Source organism: Coccinella septempunctata, chromosome 1 (assembly GCF_907165205.1).
Source record: "Coccinella septempunctata chromosome 1, icCocSept1.1, whole genome shotgun sequence".
In the NCBI taxonomy this organism is placed as follows: Eukaryota; Metazoa; Arthropoda; class Insecta; order Coleoptera; family Coccinellidae; genus Coccinella; species Coccinella septempunctata.
In genome coordinates, this window is record NC_058189.1 from 15,538,009 (window position 1) to 15,552,334 (window position 14,326).

The window sequence follows — 14,326 nt, forward strand, 5'->3', positions numbered from 1 at the left end:
ATGATTTTCCAATTTTTCAACTGCTTCATCTAATTCATCCTGGGTGTTTATTTGGGGAATTTCCCTGATTTTCTCCTGAAGTAAATTCTTATATTTCTCCCAGTCTGTGCGTTCCTTGGTTTGTGTCTCTTCTTCGTTTCTTGGGCCATGTCCCACTATGAATTCTATGGGATTGTGGTCTGAAGTTCCGTCTTCTATTGTATCAATGCTGATTTCTTCAGTGATGTCTTTCATTACGACAATGTCCAGTACATCGGGTAGTCCATTTACTCTTGGTATGTAGGTCGGTATATCAGGTCCTATCACAACTGCATTAAGTTTTTCAGCATAAATCTTCAGTCTTCTCCCGTTTGTATTTTCCACCCTACTGTTCCATTCCTGCGATTTGCAGTTAAGATCACCAATTATGATTTTCGGGTGTCTTCCTTCTAGTAGCATTTTTAGATCCTCTTCCAGCATGTCCTTATCCGGTGATTTATAAGTTGAAATAATCTTCACTTGCCCTCGATTAGTATTCACAATAATCGATATTGCTTCTACTTCTTGTCCATTGAATATTTGGTCGAAATGGTGATCCATATTCTTTCTAGCCAGTATAGCAACGCCACCTGTGCTGTTAGGTCTATCATTTCTGTAAATATCGTAATTGGGAAATGCTATCCGAACGTTGGGGTTAAGTCTCGTTTCTTGAAGAGCTATGACATCCGGTCTCTTCTCTTCAATCAGTTCTTCGAATTCTGATCTGCGGGCTCTCAATCCTTCGACGTTCCAAGAGACGATTATGAGATTGTTCTTTATCGTCGTGTCAGCCATTAAATATTCTTAATAATTTGCTGCATCTTCTTCTCAATCTCTTTCTCCAGATTCTGCATCATCGTGCTGAGGAGGTTTTTCGTGAACTTATCCAGTTCCTCAGTGATTCCAGAAATTCCTTTTCTGGTTTCGGCTTTTTTGACGGTTTTTGCCTTTTCCGTCTTTTTCTCTGGTTTCTTCGTCTCTTTGACTGCTTCGGTTGCAGTTTCCTGGGGTTTCTTCACTTCCGAAGAGTTTGGGGATGGCCTCGGTGTATTTTGTGTTGGCCTCGAGCTGGTCTGGTTCGATCTTGGCGATCTCTTGGTCTTTTTAGTGACCAATTTCCATTCGCTACATCCCTTGTAGCTGGCTGGATGTCCTTGCTCTCCACAGAGAACACAAGAGGCATTTCGCTCCTCGTTCTCCCTGGTGAGCGTACACTCCTTGGAGCTGTGATTACCGGAGCATTTCACGCACCTCCATGGAAAAGTGCACTTACTTTGGGCATGTCCATATCGCTGACAGCGGTAACATTGTCCAGGCCCGGTCGTCCTTCTCTTAGGTTCAACAACACAGTTCATGTTGTAGAGCCTTCTCACCTCGAAGATACCCTTATTCTGGGTTTTAACCAGCAATAAGGGCATCGGCCTCTTAGTTATATTTGAGGTCATTCTTATGACCTCAGCATCGACGATCCCTTGATCCTTGAGGTCGTCAAGGATCGTCGGGATATCTGCATCCAGCGGTAGATATCTCACTACCGCATAGATTTTCTTTTCTTCCTCCCGTTGAAGAGTGTAAAATTCCCTATTTATTTTATGAAGGAAGTCCGTCATTCTTCTGTGGTCTTCCGCGGTTTGTGGAACGACCCTAATTCCGTCCTTCACAGTAGTCGCTCTGCTGTAATTTATTCCGTTTCGCATTAACGCGTTGGAAATTGACGTCCATTCGGACGTACCCTTCAGGGTAACTGGGGGGATTTTTTCTTTTCTCTCCACTGGAGTGGTTTTCTCTTGGGCTGGGGTTTCCAAGACTCTTTTCTTGTTTGCCTCTTCATTTGACGAGGAGCTATCCTTTCTCACTCTTTTGGCGGGTGGGGAAATTTTGGTTTGAGGGGTTTTGACCACCTCCATCTTCTGTTTTTGAACCGGTAAGTTCACTTCTTGGACATTTTTCAAAATAATGTTCTTCTTGAGTGCTTTGGAGTAAGGACTTTCCTTATTTCCCTCCTGCAACTCGAGCCTCTCCCTGAGATTTTTAATCTCAGCAACTAAGCTAGATACGCATCTATCTAACTCATTCACCCTCGCTTTCAAACTTGCGTTCTCCTCTCTCAAAATATCGTGTTCGGACACGACATTAGCGATTTCTGGCGCGTCTTCTTCCATTACGGACTCGCAGTCCGAATGGTCAGACATTTTAGAATCTAATTAATAATTACTTCGCTACTCAAAGAAATTGGAAATAAAATTTTTCAAGACAAAAGAAAAATGTATCTCATGCATAAAAACAAAACGGCTCATCAAAAATTCTCTACGCTATGAGAATAATCAGAAAGAAAGATACGAAAAATAAGCTCACCTGATGTTTTCTGCAGTACCAACGAGAAAATTCTCTGGACACTTAGGATGAACACCAACTTTGAAAATTTTAACGAATTAAAATTCCGATAACAAATATAGAACCTACACAACTTCACAGACGGAATCAAATATTCCGTAGCTTGGTTAGTGGGCACTTTCACCTCCGCTTTCACTTTTACGGCACTGTGACTTTCTCGTCCGCTTTCTCTTTTATAGCACTAGGAGCACTGTAGCACGTCTTCTCCTGTCAAGCGATTGACTCGGAATGAATATATGGTCCTCTTGCCGACACAAAATATGAAATAGGAAAATATCACATTTTTGGCTCCGCCCATGAGTTATAAATATTGTTTATATTTGATAATTTTTTATTTATTACCTACCATTTGAAAATTCAAGTAAGCTAAAATGTCCGTAAATACTAAAATTTTAATGAATCTTTTTTCAAATGATATTCAATTAACAGATTTCTGCAGAATACACAGGATTTTCAGTGAATTCAGTAATAAAAGTACCTAATATAAACTGGACCTGTACTTAATTACCCTCGTGCTTATAGGCACCCTTTTTCACAAATGTTTAATTCTGTAACAGAGATGCCATAAATCTAAAATCTACAACTTTGTCGGCATTCTCTATAACAGTTACGGTTCTTTTTATGGGGCGGCTTCTTTCAAAGCGGTCAATCTTTGCTTCTTTCAAGCCCCCTGCCGAATTTCTGGAATATCATTGGGGTTTCTTTGATTCTTAACACATGATAATTGTTATTTTCATATTCAGTTTCTTTATAACTAAACAAACAGAAATTATGAATAAGTTGAAATTTCCAAAATGACCTTCATAAATATCAAAATGCTATTAAAATTAACTTAACCCAAATGTTTTGTCCTGTCATTTGTAAACATGCTCCTGAGTTGGTTTATAGTACCACGGTCTCTAGAAATCTTATAAATGCAAAAATCAGGAAACCACCCCAGTTCAATATTTCAACAATTTTGGCTTTTCCAAACTAGTTGGTTTATAAGTACCATGGTTTCTAGAAATCTTATAAAAGCAAAAAGTTTCATTTTAGGTTTCATTTGTAAGTTGAGACTCAACGATTAGTCTATGTGTTACTTCACAGTGAAGGAGCTTGAAATTTTTTTACTTTTTTTTTCATAACTTCGACAGTTCTATAGTTCCAGTTGAGTTGAGTCGATACGTGAAATAGGTACCTTGTACCGTGAACTATACTATAAGGATATACCTTCGAGCGTGTGATTCGATCTTTCTGCTAAGATGTCGAATAAGAGAAGCCCGATATGGCTTTATTTTTCTATCGTAGACGTTGAAAAAATAATATGTTCCTGCGACATCTGTAAACAACAACTGTCTTGAAAACATTCAGTGTCCAATTTAAAAAACATTTCAAGCGAAAACATGCCTTTGTGGATATTTTCCCCAGAAATTCAAGCGATGAAAATAATCCTTCTACCAGTGCTTTGAAACGTCCATTACCCAGTGATGAGGATAATGAGAAAAATAAGGATACTTCCGAAGAACCTAGTTCTAAAATAACTTAATTGGACGGTGTTGTGATTGTAAATACCTAGGGATAATAATTAACAGAAAAAAAAAAGTTCAAGATAAAATCGTCACTTTTCTACATAAAAAAATTACAGGACAAGAAGCAGTTAAGGGTTTTTAGTGGGTCTCGAGCTCAAGAGAGTGAGAATCCCCAGAGGGTGATTCGTCTGACTTGCAGATTTTCCCCCTGCTACACAAAAAAAAAAAGAATTCCGTGCATTTGCCTATAAACCTTTCATCTTTTAGTCTGTTTTCTTCTCACACACTATATTGCTGGGATTTATGTGTTTATCCTCTATTGGATAACACTTTATTGGATTTTTCAATAAGTTTTTGTTAGTATATTAAAATCTTTTTAATTGATCTCTTGGTCTCCTTCGGTAAATTCGCATTCTCCTTTTGTCTTCCTCTGGGTCGTAGTCCACTAGTCTGCTGAGTTCTTGATTCGGATGGTTTTTCGCTGTTTCGAATAATTTCTATGCTTTTTTGTTCATGAATTCCGTTATGGTTTCCCATTTTAGGTCCCTATAAATCTGTCTATTCATGACAAACCAAGGTGCATCTATTGCACATGGTAGCAGCTTGTTTTCAGTTGCATGAATTATTTTGATATGGCTCTTTTCCGCGAAACCCCAGGCAACTGATTCATGTCAGTTGAGGCCTAGCAACGGCTTTAATAATCTTCAATTCTCTTTCGACATGCGGCTTCTTCTTCCTATCAGAGGGTAGAGTCTTTTCGTCGCTGCTTTCGTTTTATCAATTGCTTGTTTGATATGACTTTTCCTTGATATTCTATCCGGTGCCATCGTACTACTTCCCATCGTATTTTAGCTTCTAACCAAATCTTAAAAATCACACATAATTTTGTAAATGGGATGCGCAGATTGAATTACAGTTCGTTGCTTCCACTATGAATGCAGATTTTAATGGTCAATTAGTCAAATAACGAGTTCAATTTCGAAAGAACTGTTCAATCTGGACCGAATCTCGTAATGAAACCTCGGAACATACAGAACATTATTATTAAGATATTAAATTTTTGCCAAATATTAATTTTCATGATTTTTTGATCAAAATCGCTATCATTCGATAGCTAGAGTGAAATTCTGAATATTCAGCACCTGAAATTATTCGGCAAAATTCCTGACCGTCAAGTGATTTTCAGAATTCGGGAAATATTTACATTTTCCGAAAAAAATCACCTACCGTGTTCGATGGAAACATCTTTTCTCTAGCGAGTGAAAATCTATAAAAGTAATATTTGATAGAAAGTTCTAGAGGCCCTGAAAAGGGCCGGTTTAAAATGTTTTTCCTTCCAAAATTATATATGTTTTACTTTTTCTTTTTGGGAGACGTTACTTTCTTCGGAGCCGTTACTGATTTGACCGTTTTTGGTTTCGGTGCTTTGGGCTTCTTCGTCGGCGATTTGATTGCCTTCTTAGCTTTCGAAGGAGATTTCGTTAATTTTGGCTTCTTCTTTTCTGTAGCAATTGCCGCTCTCTTTTTCGACTTACTCACTGTAGATGTAGACCTGGCAGGGGATTTGTTCTTCTTGTCGGCTGCCGTTGTAGATGATGCATTCTTATTTGCTCCATCGGCCGACTTGACCAATTTTTTCGCAACCTTCTTCGACGCGTTAGTTGTAGATCCGGCAGCGGCCAATTTGAAAGAACCAGACGCTCCTTTTCCTTTGGTCTGAATCAAGGAACCGGACTGTACAGCGGACTTCAGATATTTTCTTATGAACGGTGCAAGTTTTTCAGAATCGACTTTGTAATTCGAACCGATGTATTTCTTGATTGCTTGCAACGAGGACCCGCTCCTTTCTTTCAATCCTTTGATGGCACTGTTAACCATATCGGAAGTTGGGGGATGGCTGGGTTTGACATGTTTAGACTTCGCTGAGGTTCTTTTCTCGGCTTTTTTTAGCGTCTTACCAACAGCACTAGCAGGCGTAGTTGCCTGTCGCACTTCAGACTCGGAGGTTGATAATGGCATTGTGTGATGTGTGACCTTAACACTTTGGGTTTGGATTACTTCGGATAGAGGGATCCATATTAGCGAAGTTGACGGAAATTTGACGGGCGATTGGCTCGTAAATTATTGCTAAGCACTTGAAATTGCAAGTTTACTGCGTAATCTCACGGAATTTAAAGTTTTTATCTGTACCAATTATTGGGTTCATCATTGCATCGTATTTCGGACGAATGCGATATGGGAAATAGGCCGATATATCATTTTTGACGGACCGAAATGATTCTTCCCAGACTTGCCAAAGTCGCTCTTGTCATGTTTCCTGGATATTCTTATCATAAGTTATTATTTCGAAATTTGATTCTCCTTGATCGAACAGTTCATGATAAATAAAACTTATTCTTTTATTCATTGACCATCAAAATCCGCATTTTTACTGGAAGTAGCGAAATGTTATTCGTCAAAAAATTTTCTAATACTTTGTCGAATCGACCACTGAAAATTGAATTTCTATCATAGTATCGACTGAAATTCAACGTATGCGTCTCAATTCCTTCGTATAGTTTCAAGATTTGGCTCGAATTGATCTAACAGTTCCTTGGAAATTGATCTCATACTTTGTCTAATCGACCACTGAATTTCTATCGAGAGTATTGAACTGAATTCGAAAACTATATGAGATTCTAGGATTGAACGCCCGCACTAAACGAAAAAGGTCAAGAAATCGCCAAGATCAACTTAACACGTTGACTGCGATATCGGTCCCCGGGGACCGATACGAATCTCTTTTCTGATGCGATTGAGTGAGATCCAATATTTCCTCATGTGCTCCATAACTTCCAGAACGCTCAAGATAGGAATGTATTACATGTAGCTAAAAAATCGTTGAAATCATTCTCGTTAAAAAGGAAATATCTCTTGTAGTTGTTTTAGAAATTTTAATCTAGATGGGACTTCTTGCGGCGCAGAACGTAGACTTCAAATTGATATAGTAAGCTTAAACTCTTCGAATTTTAAGGTTACATTCGAAGAATCTAACACAATATGGCATTGAAAAATATTTTAGATATCGGTCACGGGCGACCTATACCGCACCAGAGGAAAGCTCTGGTATCGGTCTCCGGGGACCGATGCCGCACGGTAAACGAATCTTGAAAAATACATATTGATTATCAAAGATATTACACACCAAGATAGAGCATAGTGAGGGAGAAACGTCCTCGAAATGAGCTTTATGTTTATATTTTGATCAAAACCATAGAAATTATAACTTACATAGGTTAGTATATAAACATAAACCTTATTTCGAAGACGTTTCTCTCTCACTATGCTCTATCTTGGTATGTAATATCTTTGATAATCAATATGTTTTTATGCAAGTTCTTGTTTACAAAAAACATATTAAAAATCTTATACGAGTCTACATTAAAAATACCCATTTATTGAAGTCGACAGTTCTATCAGGAAATCGTCGATTTTCTTGTAAGAAATGTTTGATTCAAAGAACCACGTAATTATAACATTGATCGTTTTTGTTAAACCAATACAACCAAACCTCTTAAAAAGTGTGTTTAATCAATGGATTAACTACAATTAGTATTTATAGGAGGTATGTATGCTATGTATATTTTGAAAATGTTTAAGATACCTGGTAGTATCTCTATGACAGTAAATTTAATATTTTTCTTTTTAGAAATCAAGCATCCGCTTCAGCTTCCCAGAGAGGCTATCGACACTGCTGACTTTATACTATTCTTGGATGAGCTATTTGATTAGTTGGGAGCAGGCGATACAAATTTTCAACAGTATATCATTTAATTGCCCTCGAAAGAAAAGATCTGCTGTGCTGCCCACTTCGAAGAATATAGTGACAACATGAACAAGAAATACTAACCAAAATGTTGAACACTTTATTTCATCATTTAAAACTTTAGTTATTAATATTATCATGTCAGTGCATTCCTGGGGATCTAACTGTGAGGAAGATAAAACAGAGAGTCGTTTTCTTTTGTATTGAAATATCTTTAATTTCAATTGATTTCCGATCAGAAATATTATTATTGTTTATTATAATTATTATCGTAAGAAAATATGTGACCTATTGACATTTTACCTCTGCTCATATATTTATTGTCATACTTATAGCTTTTGTATTTCCATATTTATTATCTCTGGTGGAAATATCAATATAATGTAAATTTTTCATAAGACAAGTTTTTATTTCCCCTCAAAATTCGACGTCATAATCCATATTATTCTATAGAAGTCTAAAACACCAGTCAATGAGCTATTTTAAATTTCGCGCCTTGCGATTTCAGTTTTCAGTTATACCGACATTACTCCCCTTTGGTTGAGTGGCAGCCGCATGAGGGCGCTAAGGGCGCCGCATAGAAACGTTGATTCATTTAATTTTGATATTACCGGATGACAGTTCCTTCTTCAGTAAATTGATCCAAATATGATCTATTCCTACCGAACAATTTGCCAAATTATTATCTTGATCCAATAGAATACACACAGACTCTTTAATCTTTCGTTTATAATGGTCTGGCTCCGTCATTAAAATTTTAGTGTTATTCCAATCCATCATGTGGTCTCCCGTATTAGAAAAAATATGATCTGCGATCTGTGATCGATTAATTTCTCTATTTTTAATATTATTTTTATGTTCGCGTTTTATTATTTCTAGAGGTCTGGACGTTTCACCTGTTAAAGATTGTAATGCTCTATATCAAAAGAATATATATAGGTACCACAAATGCAGGGTTGTTGTAAGTTCAATTTTTTGATTTTTGTTTTTCTTTCAAAGGTTTAGTTTTTGTTAATATAGATCTTAAATCATTTTTCGTTTTAAAAACAGTTCTTATGTTAAATTTCTAACCGATTCTTCTTATTTTTTCTGAAAGGCCATTAACATAAGGAATTACGTTCAATAAATTTGGTTGTTCTTGACGGTTTGTTGGTTGTTCCTGATCATTATTATGATTTTGGTTATTCATTTTTCTCTCTAAATTCAATATTGTGTTTTCAATTGAATTTTTCGGGTATTGATTATCCCTAAGAAAATGTTTGATGAAGTGAACTTCATTATTTCTAATTTCGGGTGTAGATGAAATTAAATTAGCTCTATCATAAAGTGTTTTAATAATACCTCTTTTGACACTTACTTGGTGATTGGAATAAATATTCAAATATCTATTAGTATGTGTCTTTTTTCGGTATACGCTCGTTTCGAAATAATTCGAAAACTTTTTTATTGAAACATCTAGGAATGAAATTTTGTTATCCTGCTCTAATTCCATTGTGAATTTTATTGTAGGTGTTTTGTTCTTAATATGATCAAAAAAATTCTCTAGTTCATCTCTACCATGTTGACAAATCACATAAATATCATCTACATATCGCCACCAAGTCTTTGGTTTTAGTGGATATGTGTCTATATATTTTTGTTCGAAATATTCCATGAATAAGTTACTCATTACTGGTGATAAAGGAGAACCCATAGCCATACCAAATTTTTGTTTATAGAAAACATCATCTAATTGAAAATATGGAATTCAGGCAAACTTCTAATATCTCCATTATATCATCAATAGTCAATTTCGAATTTTCATAAATGGTTCAATCATTAATCAATTTTGTTATCACTATTTCAAGAGTTTTATCAACTGGAACATTTGGAAAAAGATTTACTACATCAAAACTTACTAAGATGTCTGTTGCATTTAGATTAGAATTTCTTAATTTTTCAAGAAAGTGTTGGGCATTTTTCAAAAAAAATAGTTGATTTTCCTGTTAATGGGTTCAAAAATTGTAATATATATTTTGACAGGGGGATCCGAGTGAACTTACTATTGGTCTTAAAGGAATAAGAGGTTTATGCATTTTAGGTAGACCGTATAAATGTGGGGGTTTGTTATAAGATGGTGTGATAAATTTCTTTTGAGCATATGTGAATTTTTTGGAATTTTTTGAAATAATTTTCTTCACTTTATTCTCTGCGACAGAAGTTGGATATTTTTTGATTTTGGAATATTCATCGGTATCATTAACAATTTCTAAAAGTTTTCTTTTATATCCATTTGAATCCATAATTATTGTTGCATTTTCTTTATCGGCAGGTGGAATTTAATGTTATTATCATTTTTCAATGAAGTTGTAGTTTTATTCTCAATTTTATTCATATTTGGTTTTATTTTAAAAGGTTTATCAAGTAACAATTTATTTAGTACTCAAAATTCATTCGATTTATCAAGCGGAAGTTTTTGGGCTGTTTTTTCAATAGCTGTTATTATATCTAATGTTGGAATGTTTTTTGGAGTTATAGCAAAATTGAGTCCTTTTGATAATATTTAGTTGATAACCGTTTTATCAATGAAGTGATTTTCGTAATGTTGAATTTTTGTTGGTTTTCTTCCATTAGCAAAGAGGTCTAGAATATAAAAAAAGAGGTCAAAGAAATATAAAAACTAATATATGAATAACTGAGAAGAAGGAATCAAAAATTTTTTGGATAAATCATGTAAAAAAGAAACATCGAAAAAAACTGACACAAAAATATCAAATACATATAAAACTCACCCCATCTTCTGATGGGGTATTACAAGTATTCTTACTTGTAAAAATTACACACAGATGTCATAAAACATATTCCGTGAATCCAAAGCAAATTCGGCACTATTGCACAATAAAGTCCATTGGTGACATCCAGGCGAGGCGTGCCGAATTTTGTTTTACGGAAGAATTCCGGTGAGACAAATTTCTCAAAAACTGTTGAATAAATGCGAACTTGCGAACCAAATCTTGATATTACAAACAATTGAAACGCTTTCGTTGAATGTCAGATAGTGTCAGACTGAAGTAAATTAACTTACATACAACGGATCATTTTGCCGATCAAATCTAAGGAAAATAGTAACAGACCAGTTACTAATTATCAGGAAGTACTAATTAGTGGTTCTGAAAAGAACCTATTGGGTTAGAACGTATGTGTTCCACTTCATTTTGAACTAGTATACTTGGTGACCGCTTTGGTACCTTCGCTGACTGCGTGCTTAGCCAGCTCGCCAGGTAAGAGAAGCCGTACCGCAGTTTGAATTTCCCTGCTAGTAATCGTAGAACGTTTATTGTAGTGAGCCAGTCTGCTCGCTTCAGCAGCGATACGTTCGAAGATATCATTCACAAAACTGTTCATGATACTCATAGCTTTGCTAGAAATACCGGTATCGGGATGCACTTGTTTCAATACCTTGTAAATGTAGATGGCGTAACTTTCCTTCCTCTTCCGTTTTTTCTTCTTGTCAGTTTTGGAAATATTTTTCTGGGCCTTGCCCGCCTTTTTAGCCGCTTTTCCGCTAGTTTTCGGAGGCATCGTAATGTGGAAAACTTAATCGAAAATATGGTCCTCTTACCGACACAAAATATGAGATAGGAAAATCTCACATTTTTGCCTCCGCCCATGAGATATATACATCGTTTATATTTGATATTTTTTTATTCAGTACCTACCATTTGAAAATTCAAGTAAGCTAAAATGTCCTTAGATAGTAAAATTTTAATGAATCTGTTTTCAAATGATAGTCAATTAACAGATTTATTATTTATTTATTATTTAAACTGGACCTGTACTTAATTATTCTCGTGCTTGTAGGCACCCTTTTTCACAAATGTTTAATTCTGTAACACAGATGCCATCAAACTAAAATCTACAGCTTTGTCGGCATTCTGTATAACAGTTACGGTACGGTATGGGGCGGCTTCTTTCAAACAGGTTAATCTTTGCTTCTTTAACGCCTCCTGCCGAATATCTGGAATATTGTCGGGGCTTCTTTGATTCTCAACACATGATAATTGACAATTGTTATTTTCATATTCAGTTTCTTTATAACTAAACTAACAGAAATTATGAATAAGTTGAAATTTCCAAAATGACCTTCATAAATATCAAAATTCAATTAAAATTAGCTAAAGCCAAATTTTTGGCCTGTTATCTGGAAACCAATATTCAATATTCCAATCCAACAATTTTGGCTTTTCCAAACTAGTTGGTTTATAGTGAGGTGACCAGACGTCCGTCATTGTGATGAACAGTCCGTCAAACGTTCAAGAATTCCGTCACTGGAAAACGTCCGTCAAAATCAATTTTTGTCAAGAATAATCGAGATGGATAATAAAAAAAGGAAGTGCAAATTTACGGAAGATCTTTCAAAAGAATTTCCATTCCTCAATAAAACAAAACTTGATTCTAATGTCTGAAGTCCACTGTACGAAGTGTTTCGGTCAATTAAGCACTGCATATCAAGATACAATCATCTATTCACGCTGTCCCAAATGCATCAATCAAAGATATTAAGAATTTCTCTCCTGTCGGAAGTTAGCAAATATTTTTTCACATATTTATTGAAATAGCTATACACAGTTATCATTGAATAACTCCACAGTGTTTCCAAAGTTTATTTGTAGTTTTCGAACCAATAAACTTTATTATTATTAATGAAAGAAAGGTTAACAGGAACTTGGACGTATTTATTATTAGAAATTGCAACTAAGCCGACGTTTCGAAGAGCAGTTCTCTTCTTCTTCAAGGGCTAAGAACTGCTCTTCGAAACGTCGGCTTAGTTGGAATTTCTAATAATAAATACGTCCAAGTTCCTGTTAACCTTTCTTTCATTGATGATACCATGGATGCTACACTAGTCAACAATTTATTATTATTGTTCAAAAATTGAGGGTGTTATGATTTTTTAATTAAAGAGTAGTGGACTGTATGAAAAGATAATTGAGCTGGAGATGGTATAAAAACATTTATTAAGTATCGTTCACAATCATAAAATGAATATGTCACCTGCATGAAGCTAATACAGTAAAAGCAACTAATATTAACCACATCTATAAACTCAGAGAGACAATATCCAACTAAAAACATGAGATGGTTCAGAGCAGTTCAAATGAGAAGTCACTTGATGTCAGACTTAGACGTTGAGGAGTTCAATAAATTCAATATCAACACAACGGTTACACAGTGATAGGGCAATCAATTGAAAATTGATTGCGAGAGCCTCCTTATTCTATCAAAAAACGCGAAGGTTAGAATACTGAATTTTAAAGAGAAGACGCGTGAGTACAGAGAAATAGGCCCGAGGTGAAACTGCAATGTCAAAGTCTGATCATCAACGAGAAATCGATACATTAAATTTGAGTTGATCAATAATGTTAATGTAAGTATGAGCAGAACAAGAGTAGAACAAGTTAAATGAGAAGAACAGAATGAATGAATTTGAGAAGCACTAGAATATTAAAAATAATATGAAAAGGGCAATAAATTCTAATTAAATGAGAAGTTCAATAATAATTAATTAAATGAAAAGGACAATCATAATTAATCTGAGAAGAACATAGTATAATTCATATACATTGAGATGATCTTGAAGAGTGCAAAAATCTATCAATGAATTCAACATTTACAGAGACGAACTGCTTACAAGTAAGCACGATTAGAACTTTCATCAGAAAAATAGAAGAAACAATTGATAAATCAAGAGAAGTCATGAGAGTACTGAGTTGAATAAATCTCTAATCGTAGATTTTGAGATGTGCTGAAGGCTGAGAAAACTAACATGTATGTTGAGTCCGATGAATGAATATAGAACAGAACCAACGAGAGTACATATTATAAAGAGTAGACCATACCAAATGAGTAGACATGAGTGTTCGAGCAGACTTTCCAGGGTGGAGCCTAGGTCGAGGTGTATCGAGCATTATCACTGATCGCTTAACGAAACTTGAGGTGTTCACATCCTGTTCTGAGGAAAACAGCTACATCCAGGGTCCACCCTGGAGAATATGAGGATTCATTCATCTCAAACTCAACACCATGAATTAGTCATATGTATAACGAGGTGATCATAAGAGTTGTTTTAAAAATGATTAAACTGATTCTAATAATAAAGAATATTACGAGAAGACAATGAATCAGATATCAATTTTATGGAGATGAACTTGAGAAGTCTCAATCCTGGTGCTACATACCCATTTTCATGTGAGAAGATCTAGAGAAGTCTGAAAATCTATATAATATAAATTATGAAATATAATAAAATATATAGTTCTGAGAAGACAATGGTTCGATTTGACTTGAGTGGACATTTCAATTGAGCAGTGCTAGCAAGGATTCGGAATCTATTTCTAGATTCCGAATCTCTTGCACGTGGACTAATTTCATTACAATGAAATTATCATGAAAATGGTGTAATTTATGATGTTGAGCAGTCTGAGAGTACTTTACCTTATGAGATGAACAATTTAGCACCAGGATTGATGCGAGATGACTTGAAAATTAAGAACTAGAAGAGGACGTGAAAATGAGGTGTTACAAAAGCACAATGATAGCAGAGAGAGGCCACCTCTACAGA

At 35.3% G+C, this 14,326-nt stretch overlaps 2 protein-coding genes across 2 annotated transcripts; both read right to left on the minus strand.

The window, feature by feature from the left end:
- Positions 1-5,273: 5,273 nt before the first annotated feature.
- LOC123322768 (histone H1B-like) lies at positions 5,274-5,939 on the minus strand. Its single transcript, XM_044910783.1, has one exon. It carries the CDS (start codon positions 5,937-5,939, stop codon positions 5,274-5,276), a length of 666 nt encoding a protein of 221 aa, XP_044766718.1.
- Positions 5,940-10,898: 4,959 nt separating this feature from the next.
- Positions 10,899-11,290, minus strand: LOC123316385 (histone H2B). The gene has a single exon (XM_044902441.1). It carries the CDS (start codon positions 11,284-11,286, stop codon positions 10,915-10,917), a length of 372 nt encoding a protein of 123 aa, XP_044758376.1. The 5' UTR covers positions 11,287-11,290; the 3' UTR covers positions 10,899-10,914.
- Between the last annotated feature and the right edge of the window lie 3,036 nt (positions 11,291-14,326).

Bases quoted from the DNA above. Each gene is read 5' to 3' on its own strand.
- LOC123316385 (XM_044902441.1), bottom strand. From the start codon at position 11,286: ATGCCTCCGAAAACTAGCGGAAAAGCGGCTAAAAAGGCGGGCAAGGCC.
- LOC123322768 (XM_044910783.1), bottom strand. From the start codon at position 5,939: ATGCCATTATCAACCTCCGAGTCTGAAGTGCGACAGGCAACTACGCCT.